At 42.0% G+C, this 27,072-nt stretch overlaps 1 protein-coding gene across 1 annotated transcript; it reads left to right on the top strand.

Moving 5' to 3' along the window:
• The first annotated feature begins 2,243 nt into the window (after window positions 1-2,243).
• Window positions 2,244-27,072, top strand: LOC128415724 (lanosterol synthase-like). Its single transcript, XM_053392328.1, has 22 exons — window positions 2,244-2,478; window positions 4,142-4,310; window positions 5,709-5,847; window positions 6,960-7,068; window positions 8,642-8,763; window positions 11,835-11,931; window positions 13,271-13,406; window positions 14,158-14,266; window positions 15,777-15,895; window positions 16,178-16,275; window positions 16,856-16,883; window positions 17,635-17,688; window positions 18,069-18,140; window positions 18,799-18,849; window positions 19,095-19,244; window positions 20,262-20,358; window positions 21,341-21,446; window positions 22,185-22,250; window positions 24,355-24,435; window positions 24,773-24,943; window positions 25,899-25,977; window positions 26,878-27,072. Exons 1-22 carry the CDS (start codon window positions 2,399-2,401, stop codon window positions 27,055-27,057), a joined length of 2,313 nt encoding a protein of 770 aa, XP_053248303.1. The 5' UTR covers window positions 2,244-2,398; the 3' UTR covers window positions 27,058-27,072.

The following is a 27,072-nucleotide window of genomic DNA, read 5'->3' as shown; positions in this document are numbered from 1 at the left end:
GAAATCACTATGTCCCAAGTGAATGACCAATAGCTTTGGATAAATGAGGAACAACAACAAAACTCCTGGCTTTCCAAATTCTTCACAGAACTGTTCTGGTCTTTGGATGCAATTCTTGTTTTCCTTGTTTTTAGACTAAAGGCTGTGTGGCATGCATGAGCAAAAAGGGGTAGGAGTGTGACAATTGAATTCATCTGGGATTTGGGTATAAAGGCTAAGTCTACTGTAAAGATTTGAAGAGGTAGGATTGTGCATTGGAGCATAGTGATTAAAGTTATATGAAGGCATTCACCTTTCTTGAAAGACAATGGAAGAGTGCGCCTTTGGGGGTAAAGTCAAACTGTTGGAGAGGTATAGTGCCTGCCATGGCTGTAGAGACCAATATGGGAGAGATATGTTTTATTGCAGAAAAGATATCTGGCTTCGCTGGTGCAGATGCAACATGGTGTTTTGTCTATCTGCACTCTTCAGTTTATCTGAACAGTAGTACATCAGGGTAGAACCAATTCAGAGAAAGTTTTCTTATTAGTAGGAACACAGTGTTGGGTGTCAACATGGGAGAGCCATATTCAACTGCAGATTCACCCAAAGTTGCATGGATGACTTTGGCTAGACAGTGCTTCTCAGTTAAATCCACACCACCAGGTTATGGTGAGGACAAATGAGATAGGAATTTGGATTCCCTTTGTAGCTCTCTGTCTTTTCCACCTCGGCTACATATGCACCACACATTCAGAACATCCTTCCCAAAGAATCCTAGGAACACTTAACAAACAACATCTCCCAAGATCCTTTGGGAGAGGGAAATGTGCTTTAAATGTTCAATTGAGGATTATTCCACAGCCAACTCTACATGGAAGAATAGGGCTGCCTCCACATCATAAGGAACATGCAGCCCCATTCTTCCATGAAGAGTTGGCTCTGTGGAAGAATCCTCAAGTGAACAATTACAACAGAATGGCATGTGAAGAAAATGGGGAAATTAAGAAATCAATAAATTGAAACAGCAGATTCACTTGAGTGACAATAGTCAAACATTTAGCCCGCTGTAGAAGCATATAATCGCTTTGCGGAAGCAATCTAGCAATACACCCATCTTTGGCATCTCTTTGACTTCTGTTTTGGCCCTGATACGCTCAGAACAACACAGTATAAAAAACTCTTTTATGAATTCCCTGTGCTACAGTGGTCACAATGAAATAAAAGCCAAAGCCAAGCCTAGATTATTTAGTCAGTATAGCGTATACAGAAACGAAAAGGACTACACCTAAATCAGTGATTATTTACATCAGAATTGAATGTGTGCAGGGGAAATAGTGATTCAGAAATCTGAAATCAAATATTTCAAAGCAAGAGATAATTCCTAGTAGGTTTTCCTTATGTTCATGGATGCACAGTGCAGGATCTCAGCATGAGACGGTGATGTTCAAATGGTGACTCAACCCTGTAGATCTTTGACTAAGATTAATTGCTCAAAAGAGTAATGTTTAGACTGTATTGACAGCGCAGGGGCAATGGGATTTCTGAGAGTGATTGATCCTGGGAATACAACACATTGCAAACCAACCAGCTCGGCTTTACCCCTGAATTAAAGCATTCTGGCATGAAGGAGATAAAATTGGTTCTATCAACCTAATACATTTATCTTTCAATCATCTCTTAATCTGAGGCTGTAAAACTTTGGGTGGATTCTTTAGTGAGCTGATATTTATAAATGCTTTGGTGGTTGATGCAACTGCGGACATCAAAAAAAAGCTCTTAACAGCAAAGCACTGTGGCAGTGGAGCAAAGGATAAAGTTATTTGTTCTTCTTATTTGCCCCTGGGCCAGATTTTCTAGATTTTTCTTTTACCCTTGCACTCTCAACCAGGTTTTCCTAGATCTCAGGTGCATGGCAGCTTGCAGAAAACAGAATCACTGAAAAAGAGGCACTTTCACAATTTCTACATATGATATAATTTGATTCCTTCCCATATGTGGATGTTGTCTTCTTTTTTTGGAAATCTTCATGTTATGCTGTATTAGCATCCATAGGGCTTTAGGGTAGAAGGATCAGATAGCATAGCTAAGAGTCTGGCTTTGAAGAAATTTCAGCACACATCCTTTGGGGAAGCTACTTTACTCATGATAGATTTTTATCTCCAGAAAAAGTCTGTGCAATGCATCAAGGATAGCCGCGCCATACACTGTGTGAAAGGGTGTGCCTTTCACTGATTACATTAACACTCCTGATCCCACCCTGTAAAATTATTCTTGCTGTGATTGGTTAGGTCAGTCTTTATATAACCTTCAAGTATTTTACTGGATGCGAGCCTGAATGTTTTAGGAATTGTGGACCTTCAGAGGCAGGAACTCTAGCCCAGAGTCCAAGAGTTCAGTGTCCTATTCAGTGTCCTGCATGGCTGTCTGGCAACATCTAAAATATAACCAGAACAATCTGAGGCAGTTTCATCAACCCAAGAAGATGTCTGATGGGACGTAAGTACATTGTGTGCAATCTAAATGCTTTGAATTAGGATGATGGTTAAATAAAATAACAAAGTGTGCCAGTTGCTTGACTTAATTCATATTGATTAAGCAAGCTTTATTACAGAAGTTCACAGAAATAAGATGGGAAGGGCAATTAACCTGATGTATTAAGTAATAAATCACGCGGGTGGCGCTGTGGGTAAAAGCCTCAGCGCCTAGGGCTTGCCGATCGAAAGGTCGGCGGTTCGAATCCCTGCGGCGGGGTGCGCTCCCGTTGCTCGGTCCCAGCGCCTGCCAACCTAGCAGTTCGAAAGCACCCCCGGGTGCAAGTAGATAAATAGGGACCGCTTACTGGCGGGAAGGTAAACAGTGTTTCCGTGTGTTGCGCTGGCTTGCCAGATGCAGCTTTGTCACGCTGGCCACGTGACCCGGAAGTGTCTCCGGACAGCGCTGGCCCCCGGCCTCTTGAGTGAGATGGGCGCACAACCCTAGAGTCTGTCAAGACTGGCCTGTACGGGCAGGAGTACCTATACCTTTACCTTTATTAAGTAATAAAAAGGCAGCATTTTGGCTTTTCTACATTCAGAAATACTGTGGAAAATAGAACAGAAGTTTTGTATTGTGATTAGGAACAGAAATTAAAATTGGTGTAAAGAAGTTTCATTGGTTATAATAACTTTGAAGAAAAATATTTGCAGTTGAGAAATGACATGAAACTATATGTGTTGATGATGTTAAACTTAGCAAACCCAATTTGATAAATGATGGGAATAACTAGAAGATGGGCAAAATATCTGGCTGCATATAAATTAATTACTAAAGCAGAGTGCAGCACAGTACATACATATTAACTCTCTTTGGAACTGAATCAGTGGTCCTTATTATTTGTCAATTATTGATGTCTAAAACAGTTCAATTAGTGGAGGCCTATAATAGGCCAATTATGAGAAAATCACCCCTAAATTTTAAACATGGAATAGTCTACAAGACAATCCTATGCATGCTTACTCAGAAGTAAGTACCACTGTTTCACTGGGGCTTTTCTCCAGGAAAGGTGTGCAAGAGATTCCACCAAAGAGATAATGTGAAAGACAGACACGTGAAAATTCAGCATTTCCAAGTTAGAAGAGATATTGTAAAATAACTAAGAGAAGTTGGGGGGACAGTTTTAGGAGCAGACTTGGGGAAATGAAAATAGGTGAACAGACTGGAAATTAAAGGTGTGGCCCTATGCCCAATTATCTGAAAGTAAGTTATGTTGATCAATCTGGGACTTCCATACTTAAGAACCCTAAAATGAGCTCTGTCATTGGAATGAAGCAGGATATAAAAGAAACTCATAAGCCATCCCTGTCAATCGCTTTCTGCTCTGAACTACTGGGACAAAAATATGGTTGTAGAGAATAGGAAGTGTTTCCATAATGAGCTAGCTAGAAAAAGCAAAGGATCTATTGGTGGTATATGACTATGCCATACTCAGAGTAGACTCACTGAAATCAGTGGACAAATTAGTCATGAATAGACCCGCTGAAATCAATAGACATGTCAGTCCCTCACTTCTGGCTGGAAGGACCACAGAATGGGGTTCAGAATAACTTCCTGTGATAGGATAACAAACTGAAAATCTGCCTGCATGTTTCAAACTCCCCACCTCCTCTGTGTTCTTTGGTAGATGTCTGCGCAGAAGAAAAGGTGCACATGAAATAGAACCCAAAACTGATCTGACTCGCTGGCGATTCAGCTCCGTGGAAGGGCGGCATAGATGGTACTACGTGGCAGACAGTGAAGAATGTGTCCGTGAACAGAATGCACTCGAGGCTTACACTTTAGGGCTGGACACTGTAAGTGGCTTAATGATAACAGATGGTACAACACGGAAAGGCTACAAAAGGAGCACAGGGCATGAGGACTGCAGGCTTGGCCCTGCCTAGCAGCAGTTTCCCAAGGGCTGGGTCATTTTTCTTTTGGCTTCTCATCTTCTGACACCTCAGTTAGGAGCACAGGAAGCTTGGTTATTGCAATCATAGAATTGTGGAAGGGATCATGAAGGTCATCTCCCCCAACCGCCTGCCACTTGGTGCTGTACAACTGCAACTTGCTAATGTCAGGGTTGAATATGAAACCCTACTTGAAAAAAGACAAGCCTGCAAGATGAATATGACAATCTGCAGGAAATACTGAAATACATAACTTGGTTATCACTTTCTACAAGGTAGCTGCTCTGTGCTTGATACCTAGAAAGCTGAGTGAGTTCATCTGCAAGCCAGAGTCAGTGTAGGGTTCTTACTTGTGGAAAGGGAGTTGGGCTACATGATCTTCTGGTCCCTTATATTCTATGGTTCTCTGATCTAAGAGCTCAGAGATGTTCTCTAGAAAGCCACTTTCTTGCTCTCAATGATTATTCTCCAGTATCCTGATAATCATTTCCATGATGCACATATGATGCATTTGTATGAGGCACTTTATGTGTGTGAAAATACTGAGGCACATGCATTCTCTATGCAGTTTGTTTAGAGAAAGTCTCCTGCATTTCCGAACAGCTGTGATCTCTCTTTTTTAAAAAAAAGATATTTATTAAGATTTTCCCATAATACAATAAAAAATCAAAAAAGATAAAAAACAAAAAAGTTTAAAAACACACAAAGTTCACAATCCTTATTTTCTATACCATATTTCCCTGACTTCCCCACACCTCTCCCTCTTGTATTCCAGTTCAGATTGTTGGTTCAACAACTTCTTCTGTGATCTCTCACTGATGTGAAGCATTGTGAGATGTTTGCAGCTGTTGATTTCCCTTGCGGAATCATGGTGTGGTTGTAAAACTTTATTTTGGAATGGTCTCTCAGGAACAAACCATCCATTACATTAAACAGCTTTTTGTATTTAACATGACTGTTGTTCAACTACATGAGGACCCAGTCAGGATGGGGATTGTGGTGGGTGGGAAGGAGGGAGTTTTGCCTTTCCCAGCCTGCTGGTGTCCCCAGGCACATACAAATAGCAGCTGGCGAGGGGGGGGGGATTTTATTGAGACTACTGCTGAGAGGGGAAGTATTAAATGACACTTCCCCATCTGCCATGGTCCCTATCCTGACTACCTTTCTCTGCTATATTTATTTTCAAATGACCCAACAGTTGCGTTATATGTAGCAGGATTATAACAGTATGCATACTTTGTACTGTAGCCAGCCTTTTTAATTTCTGTACTTTTCTCTTACTTCCCCCATTTTGTTTTACAGAGTAAGTTCTTTCCAGACTTGCCCAAAGCCCATACGGCCCAGGAAGCAGTCCAGAAAGCGATTAAATTCTTCTCTGGCCTGCAAGTGGAAGATGGCCATTGGGCTATGGAGTGCTCTGGTGTCGTCGCTCTTGGACCAGGTATAGGAACGCTAACAGACTTACCACAAATATATTAACGGGCCTCCCTGTGTATTTTCTACACATCTATTTCTTTTTTTACCAGATAGGCTAGGCACAAATAGGTGGACATTTTGAGAAACCTCTGAAACTGCTTAAATCAGTTGTCTTTCTTTTGCCTGTACAAAGCTCTTCATCATAATAACATAGGAAGCTGTCTTATCCCACTGGCACATTTATCTCAACACTGAACTGGTAGCAACCCTCTGTGATTTCCCCAGCTCTATGCCCAGGATCCAACTTGGGTTTTTCTGCAACAAAGCAGAAGCTATCACTCTTTCCAATGAAGTCAGAATAATCTAGAATAATGGGCCTGTAAGCCTTTAGTATGAAAGGAACAAAGAGCTCTCACCTTTCAGAAACAGCATGAGAACTGAAACACAGGCATCCACTGACATTTGCTATTCACTGAATTTTGTAGTACAGGTCTCCAGTCACATAATGTGCAGAATGGCATATACTAGAGTAACAACAACAGCAGAAACAGCAATAATAGCTTTGCAAAATTTGTATATTGGGATGATGAATTTTCATGAGAACTAAAATAAAAATAAAAATCACAAACTGATGCGAAAAAGTGAACCAAACTTTGAAATGAAGTGAGAGAAGTGAGAGAAGCTGAATTCAGTTCAGTCCCTGCATGCAGAAGGTCCTAGGTTTGTCCTCTGGCATCACCTGACAGGATTGGGTAAGACCCCAGCAGTCTGAAGAAAATTCACTGAGCATCCTGCTGCCTGTTGTTCAATGGTTCACCACACAGGGGTTGTGCATACAGCTCCAGGCAATCACTGTAAGCAGCATCCAACATTGAATAGTCCAGAATGAAATCATGCACCTTCTAGTAAGGGGGCAGAAGTGATGATCTTTTGCCTAAACTTGCTAGATAATTAAATCTTGTTATGTTTGACCTTTTTCTTCTGTTTCAAGATAGGAAAAAAACACACACCACCTATCAGGGGTACAAAAGCACAAGTTACATTTCGATATCCAATCAGGTGGTATCCAAACAAATCAAACCAAAATTGAGATAGTCAAGTATTATACATTGTTATCTTTTTTGAAAAATCAAACAGGTTTTTTGATGTCATGCTATGCTGCCAAGATCTCACTGCCAGAAGAGGCCGAGAGAGAGCTCCTGCGTTACATCCTCTCAAAACAGCTTCCAGATGGTGGCTGGAGTTTGTGAGTAGTCCAAGGAGGGTGTGATGTTCTAATTCTGCATATATTTGTCTTGGGCTGGTCCATGATGCAATTCCCCCATGAAGGCTTCTTTAAATCACTTCTGCATTCTGCTGTCTTTTTACTATGAGCAATACTCACCATGTGGACTGGGCAGCAGGGCAGATGACCAGAATGCCAGCTGGCCTCAGCATGTACTGAAGCTGCCCAGCTGTGGCAGAGAAAAATAGAATTGTGGCATGAGGGGTGGAGAGAGGCAACAATAATGAAGACATGATTGTGACGTTAACATATGAGAGAGTGCTGGAGGTGAAATAGTTAAACAGGTTACCCAATCAGGACCCAGGGGGGTGGAGTCAGAGGGACTATAAAACCAGCTCTGGGAGTGGCAAAGGGGGGAGTTTGTTGGGAGTTGGGTGGTTGGTTGGAGTGGGAGTGAATTGGGCTAGAGTTTGTGGGTAGGTTGAGTTAGTGTAACGAAATAAGCTGAGTCAGGAATACTTAGGGGCTAGGAAGACAAGTAAATATCTGAGAGGTGGTTTAGTGAGCGAGAGCATGTAGTGGAAGTTATAGGTCTGGATAGGCACCCCATGTTTGTAATTGACTGATACCGTTTATTAAACCACACGCTTGTTAAACTGCAATAAATAAACAAAAGTTTATGTTCCAATTTAACCCTGACTGGACTCAGGGTTGTACGAGGTAGAGCCTGGGTGGTGGCAGTGGGAAATATAGTGGTGGCACAGGGATCAATAGATGGTGAAACGTCCGGGGACCCTGTGTGATCACCACAATGATATCCGACATCACTCTTTCCTTTAAAAAGCACCATCTCTAGGAAGTATTACAATTGATAATGGTCTGGTGAGGCCAGGTTGCCTCCATCCAAATGTATCCTGTCAAACCAATAGCAAACCACAAAATGGTTTGGGGTTTGACTCAGCTTTGAATCTGAATTCAGAATCTGAATTCAGAATCTACATTCTCATTGACCAAGATCAGCTTTATTTATCTGGAATGGAATTTCAACTGGTATTCTGGCTGTATGAGTTGCTCTCATGCCCATGCTGTCTCCTGAAAAGAAACATTTCAAAGCACTACATGTCCTTCATTAAGGCATTACTTTTTTAAACAAAGGAAATAGAAAACAAAAGTAGGTATTCTGTGGTATCCCAGCTAATGGCTAGCTAACTGGGTATTCTTGGAGTACAGTGGTACCTCGGGTTAAGTACTTAATTCGTTCTGGAGGTCCGTTCTTAACCTGAAGCACCACTTTAGCTAATGGTGCTTCCCACTGCTGCCACGCCACCGGAGCACAATTTCTGTTCTTATCCTGAAGCAAAGTTCTTTACCTGAAGCACTATTTCTGGGATAGCGGAGTCTGTAACCTGAAGCGTATGTAACCTGAAGTGTATGTAACCCGAGGTACCACTGTATTCTGACAAGTTCTCAGAGAAGTTTTTGAATTTAAGTTAATGCACCAGAAGAATGGAAACTAAACAATTCAAACAGCTTCTTAGACATCCAAGCACTCTGGTGTACTTTCTAATGGCTCTTTGATCTCTCTTTATGGTAGCCATCTTACAGAACAGTCAACAGTATTTGGCACAACCTTTAGCTACATAGCTATGCGAATCCTTGGACTTGGGCCTGACCATCCAGATGTAGTGCGGGCTCGGATAAATCTCCATAAGAAAGGTAAGGCAGAAATCTCTGGCAGGGCTGGATCAATCCATTTTGCTTGAGCGTAGTACCCAGGCAAAACTTGGGGGTCCTGGTGTTGTACAGTTATTTGGGAGCACCTCTCTATTCTGTCTCTTTTCCTTCCTTCCTTCCTTCCTTCCTTCCTTCCTTCCTTCCTTCCTTCCTTTGTGGGTCCTTTTAGAAATCTCCATAGATTGGCACATTGACACCATTTCTATGATCAAACAGAAGATGCTGGTCATATCTTCCCTCCTGTTTTTTTCCTCCTCCAAAATTTATATTGGGAACTCTTGGGAGGGTCTGGACATGGGCCCTTTTGTGCCACTCCGTAAAGCACAAATGCAGTGATAAAATATTATTTAATAAATACAAAGAATGAGGTGAGTTATAGCCTTTTTATTGCAGTAGCATTCATACATAGGGTTTAATGGCACAGTGGGAGGTGAAGTACAGTGGTACCTCGGGTTAAGTACTTAATTCGTTTGGGAGGTCCGTACTTAACCCGAAACTGTTCTTAACCTGAAGCACCACTTTAGCTAATGGGGCCTCCTGCTGCCGCCGCGCCGCTGGAGCACGATTTCTGTTCTCATCCTGAAGCCAAGTTCTTAACCTGAAGCACTATTTCTGGGTTAGCGGAGTGTGTAACCTGAAGCGTATGTAATCTGAAGCGTATATAACCCGAGGTACCACTGTAGTTACTTTTGCATGGATACAGTCTGAAAAACATATGCATATGGTTCCAGGATGATCAGGGCATTCACTCTGTCCAATATAGAAATGAAGAGGGGACCCTTTGGCTCAAACCTGTTCAGAAACTCTACACTGAATGTAGCTGACAGCTGTGCAGCTGCTGCTAGACTTGCCCTCCAATGTGTGGAGTGTGGCCAAGCCAGGCAATGAGGGTATGACAGGGCAGTTAACATATATAAATATATTAAATTCAGTCGTTGTTACAGGCGTCTAAACAATGTGGAAAACACAGCTTATTTTCACTTCAATTTCTTCAGCTAATTGCCTAGGTGTTACAGCTTAGGACTTACGTAATACTTTGGTTCTGAAACAGGGTGGTAATATCTTTATATATATATATATATATATTAATATTTTATTTTAAGAATTTGTTGCTTACATTTTACATTCATATCAACACAACAAAACACTACCTTTTGGAGGTTCTCAACCCCCAGACTTCCCCCCATCCTCCTCCCCAGTTTCCCATCATTACCACTTATCTTTTCTGCATCTTTATATATTTCTCTAATTTATTCATTTCCCTTATTACAAAATTTACCCCGATTATATCACCAGTGCTATTCTAAGCCTGATAAAGTTTTTATGTGTTTACAATGCTCCTTCAGATATTCTACAAAATTAGTCCATCTTTAAAAAAATATTTTGTCCTCTTGGTATCTGATCTTCCCAGTCAATTTCGCCATTTCGGCATAGTCCATTAATTTCATTATCCATTCTTCTTTTGATGAGGTTCTTTCTTCCTTCCATCCCTGGGCATATAACATTCTCACTGCTGTTGTCGCATACATAAATAAGACCTTTTTCTCCTTTGGGATTTCTTCTCCTATTATACCTAATAGAAAAGACTCTAGTTTTTAAATAAAAGTTATTTTAAACATTTTCTTTAATTCATTATATATAATTTCCCAATATGCTTTTGCTAATTTGCAGGTGCACCACATATGGAAAAATGTGCCTTCTTTATCTTTACATTTCCAACATGTACTCGACATTTATTCAACATATCATTCCACACTTTTACATAATTATCTTGAAATAAGTTTATATTTTTTTGATGTTAACCGACCCCTAAATATTTTACTTTTTTATCTTTAATTCTGTTATTTGTTCAAGTTCATTTTTATTTTGTTCTGTCATATTTTTAACCAGCATTTTTTATTTTCCTTTATTTAACTTAAAACCTGCCACTTGGCCAAATTCATTCAATTTCTCTAATACTTTTGGTACCGATTCCAAAGGATTTTCTACTGTTAATACTAAATCATCTGCAAATGCCTTAAGTTTGTATGACCTAGTTCCAATTGTGATGACTTTGATTTCTTCATCTGTTCTTATCTTTCTCAACAAAGTCTCTAACACCAGAATAAATAACAGGGGTGACAACGGACACCCCTGTCTTGTTCCCTTTGTTATATTACATTTTTCAGTAACTGTATTGTTTACTATTAATTTAGCCTGTTGCTCAGAATAAATTGCCTCAATACCCTTAGCAAAGACCTGTCCAAAATTCATTATTTCAATTACTTTTTTCATATATGTCCATGATATATTATCAAAAGCTTTCTCTGCATCAATAAAAATCAAAGCTTCTTGCTTATCAGTTCTAACTTCTAGATATTCAATCACATCAATAATGTTCCGTAAATTATCTTTCATATATCCACCTGGTAAAAAACCGGCCTGATCTCCATGAATTCATGGGTGCAATTCAGGATGGTACTTTCTGTCAGTTTCCCAACCTTCTATAAATCTTACTTGTGAGGCTCCTCTAGTATAACAGACCAGGGGATCAGCTCACCCGTCCGACTGGTTTGGGATTCTTCTCTTTCAAGAAGATCTCTCCCCTTCTTACTGAATTGAGAATCCAAATAATATGTCCTCTCACATGTGCTGTTCCCAATTCAGCTTCCCAGTTTTCTCTTGTCTATATACTCTTAAAATACACTAATCACTGTCTCTCAAACTAAGTTCAGAGACTTTTTTCTGATTACAGAGTGGATTTAACACATAGCTCAGGAGCTATACAACTATCCAGCTGAATGCCAGAACGCCAATTCCTTAACTGCTTTTTTCTTGTGCCTACGCCAAGTGCTGTCACCACCTCCCTCTGGCTACCTGTACCCACAACCAATCAAAAGGAGGCTGCAGCACAGCACTCTAGTGGAATTCTGAGGCAGTGCATCACTAAACTCTAAACAAGTTGAGCTTTCAATCTCACAAGGCTATAAACATATCTCGGTTTTCACTGAAGGTTTCTTTGACTTTGCCCCTTCAGTCTATGGAAACAAAGACTTTGTTAATTCTCTTTCCAGGTGGTGCTCTTGGAATCCCTCATCTGGGCAAAGTTTGGCTGGCTACTATGAATTTGTACAGCTGGGAGGGAATGAATACACTGTTTCCTGAGCTATGGTATGTGTCCTAAAGTTTACTCATCCCCAACCCACCCTGCAGATCATGAATTGCCAAAGAAAGGTCTCTGCTGCAACAGTATTACACAGTAGGCGGATCCTTCACTAAATAGCAATGACTTGGAAACGGAGACATCCATATTAATCTTCACTACTTCATGTCTGTTTGTGACAGAACCTGTTCCTCACAGGATTTCATGTAGAGGTTACTCAGATGAAGAACATCTACTCATGAGTCAGAGTGAGGTATGGCTGGTTGCCATACCTCTGCCTGATTGGTGAGCAGACACATGTCATGGATGTGGCATATGCTGCATGTTAAGGAGCAAAAACTGCAAGCCGCAAATGGAGCTCAAACTGCAGCCCATAGGCCTGGGAAATGATTTTAATGATTTTAGGACTGCTTTAAGCAGTGCTTTCCCCCCTAAAAAATTGTTTAGGGGTACTCTCATTTTCTGACTCATATTAAAATACTGCCCCTCAATGAGGCGAAACTTAGACTCACAAAATGTTTAGATGTATGTGCACCCCTGCATACCCCCAGAAAAGAAGCACTGGTTTTAAGAAAGAAGTAACCAGAAGCTTGCAGAAGATACTAGGTTTCAGGAACTACGTGTGTAAAGAAATGCTGAGACCATTTGGTCTCTGTGACCAGTGAATTCTTGTCTATCACGTTGTTGTTTTTTGGTAATAGGGTATAACAGGGTTTCAATCTGTATATATAAGAGACTATGGACTCAGCTATACAGCTGCTAATAAAACGTTTTAAGTGTGTTTTAAGAGCAATATACAATGTGACACAAGATGGCGATGGTGAGCCTTATGGAAAATTCAAGGTATTTTTTAAAAGCATTTTCAGAACATTTTTTATATGTGTGTAGATTCTACCTATATAATAGTTTGCTCATGTGCAACCATCTCTCTGCCTTTTTGATGTGCTTGGGATTACAAAACACAGCTACAAAGATGTTTGGTGCACATTATGCCAATGTGCACATCATGGCAATACTGCACTGGTCCCCTCCACACTTCATTTCCAAGCTCAGAGTGCAGGCACTCTCAGAGGTCCAAAGAGGCCTGGGCCGCTTCCAGTTTTTGAGATCCCTAGCTATGATAAAATGAAGATAAAAACGACAATACTGGAAAGCAAAATAAGGCACAAAAAATATAGTGGATTGTTTTGTTTGTTATTATGTTATGCTTTTTTGTCTTTTTATACTGTAAACTGCCCTGTGATCCTTGGATGAAGGGCAATATAACCTGCTTTTAGTGTTACCACTACATCCAGGATTCCTGACATTGTCTTCCATGAACCTGTTTCTTCCTTCTTTCTGAAATAGGCTGTTTCCTACATGGCTGCCGGGACATCCCTCAACATACTGGTGTCACGCTCGCCATATCACCCTCGTGATGAGCTACTGCTATGCCACTCGCTTGACTGTAGAAGAAGATGAACTGATCCAGAGTCTAAGACAGGCAAGGCAACATTCTCCAAACATCCCACCATCCTTAGTCAAAGTGGGACCCTCATACTCCCTTGGATCTGCACTTGGGGGATTGCTTGCTTGTATCTGACAGGGAGAAGGCTGAGCTGGGTGTCCTTTTTCCATTTAAGGCAGAAGCCGAGCTCAGAGCATTGGTGTTTCAAAATGCCATGTTTTGTTTTAATTTATTTTAATGGCTCTGTGCTTCGTGCTCCACAGATAATTGCTTTAGACCTTTGCCTCTTCTCCTAAAAACTGACAGACAACACCCATGTTGCCTCCTCCATCACAGTACCGTAATACCAGACTCCCCCTTTTTGATGCATCTTTTTCTTTCTTTCTCCCTTTCTTTTTGGGTGGTAAAAGGTGTTTTCTCCTCCCCTCTTCAGAATTACTGAAAAACAAATTAATGAAGAACTGTTGAACCATTAATCTATGGAGTACCCTCCTCTAATGTTTAATTCATTAATTCATTAAAATATTATTTATTATAACATACCTCTTTTCATATAAGTATCAAAATGGTGATGAAGTGGACTATGAAAGCTGATGCCATACCACAGGGAGGGGCGGGCTCCCTTCCTAGCACAAAGCACTGCGTTATGTGGGTACAGAGCAGATTTTGCCACACTAACATGAATTTTCTGGGTTTTTTAAAGCTCTGAAATGACAGTTGTCAAGTACACTAATATCCTGCTTCTTCTTTACTAAGAAAGTTATTTCACTTCATGGTTTCCTTCTAGGAGATTTATGTGGAGGACTTCTCCACCATTGATTGGCCAGCCCAGAGGAACAATATTTACGAAGCCGATTTGCATTCTGCACACAGCTGGATGCTGGATGCCGCTTTTGGTGAGTGATGTAGGATTTGGCAAGTCTTATTCCAGGAATTCGGGTCTTCAACGTAGGTTTTCTAGGGTTTACTTGGCACAGAGAAAGAGAGGAAGAGACTTCTGTTGGTATAGACAAACACATTTTCTGAGGAATAAGACGTGGATGTTTTGCTTGTCCTTGGCCCAGATATATATCCATGGAAACATACAACATATTCCAGGTTTCATATTATCACAGCTTGTTAGTTGCAGGCAAACAGTCAGCTCTGAGAACAAACACAATACAAACCTTTGTAGCAAATACAAGTAAGAGCCTTGCTTTGTGAGCAAGAAGCCTGAACCATGCTATGGACATACACCATGGAATTATGGATTTTGTTGTCTCATAAACATTCACGGTGATCATCACTGTGGTTTTGCCTGTCAGACTACAGGGTAGTTCGGGACAAATGATCGTAGAAAGGTTTTGAGAAGGGGATCTGCAAAATGTTCATGGAAGTGTGGGCGGGGGTTACCACAGATGGAAGGCATGGCATTTTGGGTTTTTCCTCTGTGTTAAAAAACTGATTTTTTATTTTTTTAAAAAATCTTTAACTGTTGAAAGCTAAATTGTGTTTGTCTTGGCAGACTCTGGCTGGTATCTGCCATTTTCATCTACAGAGAATGTCCTGAATTCTGGGGGATATGTCAGCTGCCACAGTAACCACCATTGGTGGGCACAATTTTGGTGTGGTAGCAGCTGTTCTCCTTTTCCCACTGAATTCTGGGGGAAAGAAAATGGTCAGCCTGCAGCTGCTGAGAATTCCGCTTACCCTTTAAATGGGTAACAAGATGGCCAATCACAAATCTGCTAAGTGGTGTCACTTGGGTCCACACATGAAAGAGGATGTCCCATTAAAGGGATCCACAAGGAGTTGCTTCTGTCTGAACATCCAGGCGGGGGTTAGGGTTATAGCACTCATTGACCAGGGACCCTTTGGAGGGGGTACCCCAATTTGGTGTAGGTCATAGTATTTGGTTGGTTGACCTTAGAAAAACTTCCAGTCGGTAGGTTGGACTTCAAATGATATACCCAATGCCTATGGCTAACATTCACATCTGTAATCAATAAAGTTGTGGCCTATTTGACCCATTTTACATTTACTCTCTTTGTCCTGTCTGGTTATTTCACTGTAATGGAGGCAATGGGGTCATTCATGGTGACTTGGCATGCAAGCTCCTCACTTTTAGAAAGGCAAAGGAAAAAAACCAAATGACCCTAAACCACTGGTTCCCACTCCCTGGTAAACCCCTTGTTCACACCCATGTTACTTTTGCAGATTCCCCCCGAAATCATCTTTGAAATTTGGGGGCTGAAATCCTGCCTCTATTTTGAGCCAAAATATCTTTTGGAAGCAAGTGCCATTGAATTCAATGGCGCCTTCTTCCAGGTAATTGCATGGAGGATTGCAGCCCAAAACACACAAGGAAGATAGAACTACATTAACATGATTGTGATGTTCATAGTGTCTCTCTTATTCCTTCTGCAGCTACCTTAAATTTGTATGAGAGATACCATTTCACCAGTTTCAGAAAGAAAGCCATCGCAGAAATGTATGAGCAAATAAAGGCTGATGACATATTCTCAAATGCCACCAATTCTAGTCCGGTAGGTCCTTTGTGAATGTATTTCAGAAATAATTGTATCGGGACCAAATTACTTTTGATGGCAGCATATGTTCCTTCTCCTGAGGAAGATTTCCCCCAGAAACCAGTATACTTCCAAAGGTAGAGCTATGCTTGTGGCAATCTTGTTCTGCCCACTTGAATGAGTTTCTGTGTTTGGCTGGTGACATACAGAGACATAGCCATGTGGCAGATGAGTGTGCTAAGCATGGAGGTATAGTGGAGGAGAATTTCTAACTGGAATGATATCCCTTTTGTCCTGTAGATTTGTAAAGCGTTTCATGTGCTAATAAGACGGCATGTTGATGGAGCCAATTCTCCAGCTTTTCAAGAACATATCTCCAGAATTTATGACTATCTTTGGTAAGGCTGGCATATTTATTCCACCCATCTTTGTAGTGTCCTGAACATGGTCTTGCATAAGTGTGGTTTTGCAGACCTTGATCTTTCGTCAAAAAAGGATCAACCAGACTAGAAAACGAACTTTCACATTCACATCGAACTTCAGAAAGGTGTTTATACCTGTGACATCTGTCATATATGCACAGATGAGCACAGATGCTCAGATGGCAGTTTCATCACTAGGAGTTCCAGGGGGTTGCAGGGGTGGGGAAACCAGAAAGGGCATGCACACTCTATAAAGATATCTCTGCCCCCTATCAGATGTGAACAACCCTGTGCAAATGTGCCTTGCAGTGCAGTGGGATAAAATGACCTTGCTGCGTTTTAAGCCAGTGATGTGAACATATCCTTATTTGCAGTATAGGCAGATCTCATGCACACCCATGCCTCACTCATGGTGTTGTATGGAAGAGATATCAGGATGATTTGGGTCTCCTATTATGCAATGCATAATACAGTAGGTACAGTATATACAGTAGATACAGTAGGTAACTACATGGTCTTGTGTCTGCTATAATCTCTGCTTTTTATATCTCTGCAGGATGGGACAAGATGGTATGTTAATAAAGGTACAATAGTGTGAACCAATATGTTGGGAAATATTATGGGCTGCAATTTGCATTGCTTTGGTGACTCTGAAGCTCAGCTGTCTTCTCCTTGCCTGACAGCACCAGCTTATTTGAAGTGAATATCAAAATATCAGGAGATCCAGTCATGGCTCTCCTGCATAAAGTGTAGCTTCACCTCAGGGTTAGGGCTAGGAGATAAGATGTAAGATAATACCAGATCATGTAGCACCTTTTTAAAATGCTGATTCAGATCTTATCTGATGTGCCAAGAATCCCAAAACACATGCTGCTTAACTGAGAGAACAAGAGGAATTGATCAGTACACAATACAATCAAAACGAGGGCCAAGCGAAGGTGCAGAAGAGCCCTTTAGTTACTGATTTCCTCCCAGTGCTCTTGCTTTCTTTTAAAATAGTGTATTATAAAATAAAAATGGGAGGAAACCAATTCTTCACCACTCCCACACAATTCTGACCACACAAATTTCAGAGGCTTCCACACCAGTCCACCCACATCTTTCCCCATCTTCTACTCAGTTAAGCAGGAGGGCTTATCACAGTTCCATGAGACATTCCAGCCCTTAAGGAGGGTGCAGAGCAAGGCCAGTTGGGGAGGGTGTAGGCTGGGAAGTGGACATGACTGGGGAAGCATCCAAAGGGCTGGTTAGAGAGGACTGCCTTTAGATCCCAGGCCATTGGTTCTCCACCCCTGATCTAATGGTCAAAACTGTTCTTCCTTTTTTTTATATCAGGTCATGGGATCACAGACCTGGGATACATCATTTGCCATTCAAGGCTTCTTGGAGGTATCATTTTATATTGTCAAATCTTCTGCTTTTGTTCTTTCCACAATAATTTCCATTTACATATATATTTTAGATGAATGAACTGGCATGTAGAGAGTGTGTGTTCATTATTTAACCAAAGCACACACATTACGAGATCCGAACACCTCGTATGTCTGTCATGGTTAACCAAGAAAGGCATGTTCTCCAGGTGATTCTTAGGACATGAGGTCCAGAAATCCACACACTGAGTATTCCTTTTGTAACACTGAAGTTATCCCTGAAGAAATTGCATTTATTTTTGTGGCTGTCCGAAGTGATGCTTTTGTGTAAGTGTCTGAGTTTTTCTCTGTGACTTTCCTGGGTCAGAATCCTTAAGCATAACTTCTGTCTTTTTCTAGGCTGGGGTTCAGAACAATCCTGACTATGCATCCTGTCTGAAAAAAGCTCATGAATTCTTGAAAGCCTCTCAGGTAAAGCACTGATCTTGGAATAACATACACAGGGACTCAATACTGCTTTCAGCTGTCTCAGCAAAAGACTCAGGAGGGAAACACTTGTCTCTTTTTGCAAGGTAACATTGACAAGTAATATCAATTCGGTTTTATAGTGTGACTTCAGTCCTGTGTAAAACCTTGTATATCCACTGCAATTTACCTCAACTGACACTATGGGTTGTACGCAGTATGAATCCTATTCAGAGCAAACCAATTCAGGTTAATAAACCTGCCCAATTTGAGTTCATAAATTTCAGTGAGTTTGCTTTGAGTAGCGTTAGCACCGGACACAACCCTATGTGCTGCCATTGCATCAGGTTGTAGCCATATTCTGTCTTCTAAATTACAGAACACATTTCTGACTGAGTTAATTTATTTATTCTTTTCTATTGTTTGTTAATTACTGCATAGCCCATCTTCTTCTCCAAGGAGCTTAAGGTGGCATACATGGTTTTCTTCCTCCTTACTGAATCCACACAACAACACTGTGAGGAATTTTAGGCTGAGAGGAAGCAGGGATTGGCATCCTGGTCTCTCAGGTCCAGCACTCAAACTGTTATGCCACACTGGCTTTCTCTGGTTATAAATATATTCTGATTATCTTTTATTAATATGCTGCTAATCTGTTTTTCAGATTATAGATAACCCACCTAACTACCAGAGATATTATCGCCAGATGAACAAGGTACATCCAGAATTGTGTCCTGTCTGTGTGACCCATAGCCAGCAAAAAAGAGTCTTTAAGTGTTAATTCTGAGAACCTAAGGAGCCTGCTGGTTTAGGCCAGGGCCCATCTAGTCTAGTGTCCTGAAGAAGAAATATGGATCACCCGTCAAATCCCTGGTTGCTTTATTGGGATCTTTTTGGGAGGAGATTATTCTACACTGATGGCTGCCCAAGGAGTCCTAATATATTTTCTTCAATACCCAGGGTGGATTCCCCTTCAGCAGTCGAGAGAATGACTGGATAGTCGGTGATTGCACTGCTGAGGCCATGAGGGCATTGATGCTGCTGGAGGAAAAATGCCCCTTCATAGACGATCATGTGGCACCTCAGCGCCTCTTTGATGCTGTCAATGTGGTGAGAAGGGGGAAAGCTCAGAAGAGAAAATGGGAAGCAGGCAGGAGGAAGCTATTGTGGGGAGACTGAGGTCATCTAGCATTCAGTAACAGTGCTGAGGAGAATATTGGCTTTGTGGGACCGTAGGCTAAGACAATTGGTGGAAGTGTCCCTATGGCAGCATTGTATCCTCTGTGAAGGATGATCAGTCTTGAAGTTTGAGTTCCTTAAGCACAGGTAAAGGTTTGTAAGGTAGCAGGACTGAGAGCAATCTCCCCCAGTAAGCTGGATCGAAAGCTCACTGGGCTTTAGGATTGACAACAGATGGACCATTGATCTTGTTCATTAGAAAGTAGCTATTGCATCATTACAGTTTACTTACAATTTGAAGTCAAATACATAATTGGTTAATCTCTGTTCCTACAGTAGTAATTTGGAGATACAGTGCAAATTAGCAAATTTTGTCCTGGAATCCTCATCATAGTCATGAGGAGCAATGACACTTTCTAGGGTTTGCTAGAACAACAGAATCTCCCCATCCACTGAGTTCTCCATTGGCCTAATATGGTGAGAGAGGGCCAACTGGCACGATTACATATATACGGCGAGCCACTCTCCTTTTGTTTAGTTCCACTTAAAATAAAGAGATTGGTTTGTCAAGAGCACAGACTCTGATTTTACACACCATTGTAGCCGGGTGGAGTGGCGCCTGAATTGCATTTGGTGCTTGTGGCAAAGTCTGAAACAGCAGGAATCTATCCAGACTTGAAAAACAGAAAATGGCCACATGAATCATGGGAATTCTTGCATAGAAAGGGGCAACTAAAATGATGAAGGAGTTGGAGGATCTCCTCCATAACATTTGGGGTTTTTTAGTTTATAAAAAAGGCAAGTGAGGAAGGGGGAAGGGGCACAGGAGTGGCTGGTGGGGCTGGACAGGAGCGACCAGCCATGTTCCTCTGCAAGTAGGACAAGGAACACCATACCTGTTCTTAAACCCTCTCCCCGCCCCCCCATCCCACTTGTACTTTTTTGCAGATTCTGAGCATGCGAAATTCTGATGGTGGTTTTGCTTCTTATGAAACCAGACGAGGGAGTAGGCTACTGGAGATAATGAACTGCACAGAGATATATGGTAAGAACACAGCCTTGATATCAGAACAACTTAAATGGGAATCTTTTGTGAATTCTGGTCCTCTTTACAATTTCATAGTTTTGGGGATAGAGACCATGAACTGAAGTCACATGTTTGAAGGCAGTTTGTTTTGGCCATAGGACCTTGGCAATTGTTCACGTTGTCAGAGTCCACTGTAGGTACTGATAGGGGAGATGTTCTAAGGCAGGTTGGTGGTTGGTTTCTGGAACAGGCAGAACAAAGATGGCATGATACGGACAGTCCATGTGGCTCTGACCATGGAACCAAAATGATAAACAGGTACACAAAGTCAGCTAGAAATCAATGGTCTCCTCACATCACACATCGTCTGACTGTCAAAACTCTGAAGCCACCTCTCCCAGGATGACCCCACCACCTCACAGCCTTCAGGGAGGGGACACTTTCCCTTGAGGGCATTCTGCTGTGAACTGCATGCCAGCAGGGAGTGTGGCCAGAGCCATCTCTCCCTCCTTTTGCCACACCCTCTTCTCTTCCTCTCTCTCTTTTGCTCTGTGCCCAACAGGCTGCTAGGGGAGAGACCAATAATTCTTGCAGGGTTCTCAACTGTTTGCTTGCAAAGGGATTTCCTCTCATATCACCCCATCTGTTTCACCTCCACCACCATCTTCCTCTCCCTTCGGACTCTTCCTGCACTTCTAAAAATAGGCTGAGGTCTGTATGTGACCCTCTGGATGCAGGTTGCCCACCCCTGATCTAGACAAAGAAGGATCTCGCTGATAGTCCTCTACACAAAATGCATGACCGGTTTTCCTGATAAGCTTTTGGTGGGCAAAGGGCTGACATTTTGACTGTTGTTTTTATAGAGGTTTTTTTTCTCCTGCTGTTTAAACTGCTAGGTTTTGGCTCCCTTTTAAAGGATATTTTCGGGGATGCTAGCATTTTATAAATCTGTAAGCCACCTTGAAACATAAAGTAAAATACTTCACTCTATGATTTTCAGCTGACTGTATGGTCGACCACACCTATACAGAATGTACTTCATCCATAATGCAGGGATTGAAACATTTTGGGAAAAGATTCCCAAATCACCGGGAAGATGAAATCAGGTAAAGGTATGGGGGGAAATCCCCAGAAGCTGAGAAGGATATTATTGTTACAGCATGAATTCATATTCTATAGTCTTGAATTCTGTATTCTAATAGAATATTCCATGTTAAGAGCTCAGGAGTTGCAAAGACTGAATTTTTTTTTGTATTTGATTGCAACTCCAGTCATTATTTAAAATATATACATATATCTCCATCTGCTTACATACCTGGCAACTAATGATCACACGGTACATCTGAAGTGGACTCCAGTCCATAAAAACTTTTGCCACAATAAAATGTGTTAGGCTTTAAGGTGGCACAAGACTCTTAGTTGTTTTTGCTGCAGCAAACCAGGACAGCTACCCCTCCAAAAATGTTTATGTACATGTAACTTACAGCATACATGTTATTTCCAACATAGAAGTGATACAGTATGTAAAGTTGTTGCTGGTGGTTTAAACAAAGACTGATGAGGAACACTCTTGATCTTAATTAGCCATCACCTGGGAGGCTGGTAGGACCACTACTGGATCACAGCCTGCTCTAAGGTGGGTCACAATAGCAACAATAACGTTGTTAAAACATTAAGAAGTGGGCCACTAAATGAATGTTTTGGGTTGGTCCAAGTTCTGAAGAAGTGGAAGGCTTCTTTAGGCCGTTGAATGCCATTGTTACACGGAGCTTGTCTTAATGATTGTCTTATCCAGAACCTGGTTAGCTTGAAATGTAAGAAGACTCCTTTGTTTTTCTTCCCAGTGATACTCTAAGTAAGGCTTTGCAGTTTTGTCGTAATATGCAGAAAGCTGATGGCTCCTGGTTAGGGTGAGTGGCTTACAAATATCCCACACTGAACTTGACTGTGGCACTGGTTGGCGGAGTTTCTGAATGCATACATAGTGTTCTCAAAGAATGACTTTGCTGACTGAGCTGTGGAAACCTTCACCTTTTGAATGCCTTTCCTACACAACAGTTTGACAGATAAAAAGGAGAGAACTAGCTAATGCAACACGCTGTTTCATTGTTTCAGCTGGTGTGTCATCCTAGTAGATGAAGTGCTGTGGATCAGCTGACCACTTGTAGTGTAGTTGACAGTCAGCTGTCCTATGTTGATACGGCCTATGATTGTGGCCCAGTGCAACCCCTCGGGGGACGTGGATGGGGCAGGTCCTTTGTCCTTCATGGCCAATTGTTTTCTTCAACTGACCAGAGGGGATGATGGGAACGCCTGTCAATTTTTAAAATATAAATTGGCCAATAGTGACCTGATAATGGAGTGGGGCTTCAGCAGCAGAGATAGATACTGAGGGTTCACTCCAGTCCTCCGCTGGAGTATTTAAGCCATCTGCACTGGGAGCCAGCAACATAGTTGGCAGCTGATCATCCCACCCACCTAAAAATTGGCATTGCCTTTGAGGTAAGTGGGCAATGTGTATGGAGGACCTTGCTGTGGAGATAATCGGTTTTCAGGACCAGGAAGGAATTTGCATGCAGACAAATTGGGCCCAATTGGTGGTTTTGCCTTCTCATAGCAATTGTCACAACTTTCAGTGGATAAGGCATGGGATGAATTTTTAGTCTATTTCTTGGGGGGTAAAATGGTGCATCACCCCCTTCATTTGGTGCCTTATCTCAGGGAACCCTGGTAAAGGGGTTTGGGTAGAAGATTCTGTCCAGAAGTCCAGATGGGGGCAGACAAGCATAGAACTTTCATTTGGTGGCCTGGGGGGGGTGGTCAGTTTGGTTGACCTGTGTCTTGAGGTGACCAATCACAGGCACAGTCCTGTTCATCTGCATTTGCACTGGCAACAGCTTGCTCTTTTGGTATGATCTACAAATATGAAACTATTTGGGATGGAGGGTAAAACACAAGCAAGGAACGGGATTTCTCATAAATGCACAGAATTGCCTTCTCGCTGTGGAGGGGAATGCTGCAGCCTAACTCTATGCACGGGAATGAAAGGATGAGTATGCAGCCTCTTTTTTGATGCAATGAGATCCTAAAAATAAACAGAGCTGGATCAGACTTAACCCTGATGCATGAAATAGGCAAATTCAGCATGTGACAGCTAAGAGGGCAGTTAGGGGTCCTTTTCACAACAAATAACTGATGTTAGCCTCTCTGAGGAGTGATTTGAAACCAGCAGCCTAAAATGTAGTACCAATATCTAGGCATCAGCAGCTTTTTCCACCCTCAGTAAATCTATGTCTGTTCTGAGGCAGTATTTTGTGACCGTTCAACTGAGCAGTCTTTTAACAATGTAGTTGCATTAGGTAGTTGCTGTCATTAGGCTTAGAGAGAAAACATACTGCACTGTTGGTAACACTATGTACTGATCCCATACTGATCCCTTCATGAGTCATCATGAGAATTCACACCCTTAGATCTACAGCCAGTAAGAAAAATAATTGGTTATATAAATTAGATCTAGTTAAATGTACAACAAGAAAAAAATAAAATAAAAAGTTATATAGCAATAAGAGATTCTGACTTTGACTAGGAACATGAAATTCAAGAGATTCTCGCATTGCAGGGGGTTGGACTAGATCAGGGGTCAGCAAACTTTTTCAGCAGTCCCCTAGACTTGTGGGGGGCCAGACTATATTTTTTTTTTGGGGGGGGAGAACGAATTCCTATTCCCCACAAATAACCCAGAGATGCATTTTAAATAAAAGGAGACATACTACTCATGTAAAAACATGCTGATTCCTGGACCGCCAGCGGGCCAGATTTAGAAGGCGATTGGGCCGGATCCGACCCCTGGGCCTTAGTTTGCCTACCCATGGACTAGATGACCCTCATGGTCCCTTCCACCTCTATGATTCTATGAAACAAACAGTGAATGGAAGGGCATACTTAAAGGGTGTAGTCTCTCATTTGTCTCAGTATCTTTCATTCAGCGGCTGATGGGTTTTTCTTCCCTGACAGGCGATGGGGCGTATGCTTCACATATGGCACCTGGTTTGGACTAGAGGCATTTGCATGTATGGGATACATCTACCGTGGTGGGTGAGTAAGCAGCCTTTCGGGTAGAAGATTAATATGAATGTTGCTCTGCTGGGAGCCCTTGATGGAGCTGAGCTTCGGGGGGGGGGGGTGAAGTGGAGAGACCGTCAGGCTCCTCCACCCAAAATATCAAAGGCAGGGGAGTCATGTGCATATAATATTGACAGCGCCAGCCTCTATGCATGCTTACTCAGAAGTAAATCCAGCTGAGCTTAGTGGGCCTTACCTGCAGGTAATTGTGCATGAGATTCTTTGGATGCAGTCAAGGCCAACAGTGGAACAAAACCCAATGAGGCATCTCATGGGCTATTTTTTCTCTCTCCCCTCTCATATTTTCTAGGGAGGCATGCAAGGAAGTGACCAAAGCCTGTGAATTCTTAGTCTCCAAGCAAATGGAAGACGGTGGCTGGGGAGAGGAATTTGAATCCTACAGGTTTCGCAAATATATTCAGCACACTGTTTCCCAGATCCACCAAACCTCCTGGGCTCTGTTGGGGTTGATGGCTGTTAGGTAAGCACAGAAGCTGGCAGTTACCTACCTTAGCAAAGGCTTCTGTCTGTTTTTGCCCAAGTTCTTTCTGCAGCAGTTAGACAAACCAATTAAGGCGTGCTAAAGAAACATGCTTCTAAGTTCATGGGGTTTGGCAAGAGGGGGCTGATCTGCCCCAAGTCCATTTCCTCCAAAGTCTTTTTCACAAAAACACATTATCCATTCACTATGAGTGCATTGCATCACTTGCATAAATTTGTTCTGGGCCTGTTGGCTGAAGCAGGCTAGCCGTGGGAGATGGAGCTACCAGCACCCAAAAGCAGTGAGCTGTGTACCTTTAAAGCACATGACTTTCCCTAGAGAATCCTGAGAACTGCACTTTATCCTTCACAGAGCTGCAGTTTCCAGGATTCCTTGTAGGAAGTAATTTGCTCTAAACCTACGGTGTGTTTGCAGCCTAATCTTCCATTACAAGAGGCGCCTCCTTCTGGAAGTATCTTTGGTTGTGCTTATTTTCGTTGGGTGCCATTACTCCTTTGAAAACCTATGGAAAAACAGGCCACAGACTTCCCTCTCACATGTTGTGTCCCTCATGCTGCATAGCTAGCTTTTGTAAACTTACAGAGGACTGAATTTTCCTGCAGCTTGGTATGTAGATGTTCTCAGGTGCTTCTTAGTCCAAACAATTGAAATAATGCCAAACAAAGAGGCAGTTAAGGCCGTCTTAAGGGCAGAGGTGGAGAAATTTCATTTCTTTAGCTGCTTCACTTTTTGGAACTTGTGTGAAGGTCTTTCCCCTAGGGGGACCCATTGAGTTTCTGTGAGCCCATGAGGGTTTCTTTCTTTTAAAAATAAATTGTAGTCATATAAGCTTCTTCCCAGAAGAAAACTGATAGGCTTTCCCCTCGCTCCAGCCCCCAGCCCTCACTGGGTGCTGTTAACAAAACTAATGTCCAGTATTTTTGTGGCTTTGCAGATATCCTGATGTTCGGGTTCTGGAAAGAGGAATACAAGTTTTGATTGACAGACAGACATCGATTGGGGAGTGGCCTCAGGTGCGTTAATACTTTTAATTTCTTTTCCTAATCATATATCCTCATAGCAATATAATTTAAAGGTTCACAGAAACAGTATATTTCAGCCAGCTATGAAATGGATCATGTCCTCCAAATATATGTAAAATGAATGAACGCAGAGCATTTCCCACCAAGTACTGAGAGTGGGGGTGGCTAAGTTGCTGCCTTCCAGCCTACACAGGCAATAGACAGGGATGATGGGAGTTGCAATTCAGCAATATTTGGAGGACCAAAAGTTTTCCACCCCTCACTTACTAAATGAGGCAGATCAGAATGTACACTCATTGGCATTGTTGTTGTCATAAAGATGCTTCTCGTAGAGGGCTGCAATGTATTGTGGACACACATGGACACTTGTGTGGCATTGGCAGTTGAGATCTTACAAGTGCTGCCCATGTTCTCCCTCTATTGAACACTCTGATGTTCCTGTGGGAAGTATTCTGTTGCCTTAGGCACCCAAGTGATTCATGCACCTGTCTTGTTACTGCTGTGGCATCAAAATGTGCCATCAGGATTGAGTTTGTGTGGTATCAGAGCACAGGACACAGTTGGCCCTATTGTTACATGTGGCAGGTCAGAGGGGTGCTTTTAAAAAGCCATAGACTGCCAGTTAATTATTTTATTTTTTAATCATGGAACCATTTGGATATTCTGCCTGAGATGCCTTTCCTACATTTTAATGGGCTCTGGTCTCTGATTCCTGCTCCCAGAGTCTTGTTTGCCAGCCAAAAGCTCAGTGATACTGTATGTGACAGTTGCTCTTAAAAGAGGTTGCAGTGATCATACAACTGGGTTCTCAGATGGAATTTAGTCACCATGAAGTCAGGACAGAAGACTGCATGTCTGTTGTTCAGGAATTTCTCTCTTGCCTCTCCTCAGGGTGACATCGCTACAGCGTTCTACAAATCTGGTACTCTGCATTACAATGCCTACCGAATCATCTTCCCTATCTTTGCACTTGCCCGCTTTACCCGGTTATATCCCAGCAGCCCTGTCGCTAAAGGACTCCTGAAGAATGGATCTGTGCATTCAGAGCAGAGTCAGAATGGAGGGTGCTGAGCAGAGGTGCACTGT

This window comes from Podarcis raffonei, chromosome 6, assembly GCF_027172205.1.
Source record: "Podarcis raffonei isolate rPodRaf1 chromosome 6, rPodRaf1.pri, whole genome shotgun sequence".
Taxonomy (NCBI): Eukaryota; Metazoa; Chordata; class Lepidosauria; order Squamata; family Lacertidae; genus Podarcis; species Podarcis raffonei.
The sequence above is the reverse complement of the archived record's forward strand: the minus strand, read 5'-3'. Positions and strand labels throughout refer to the sequence as shown.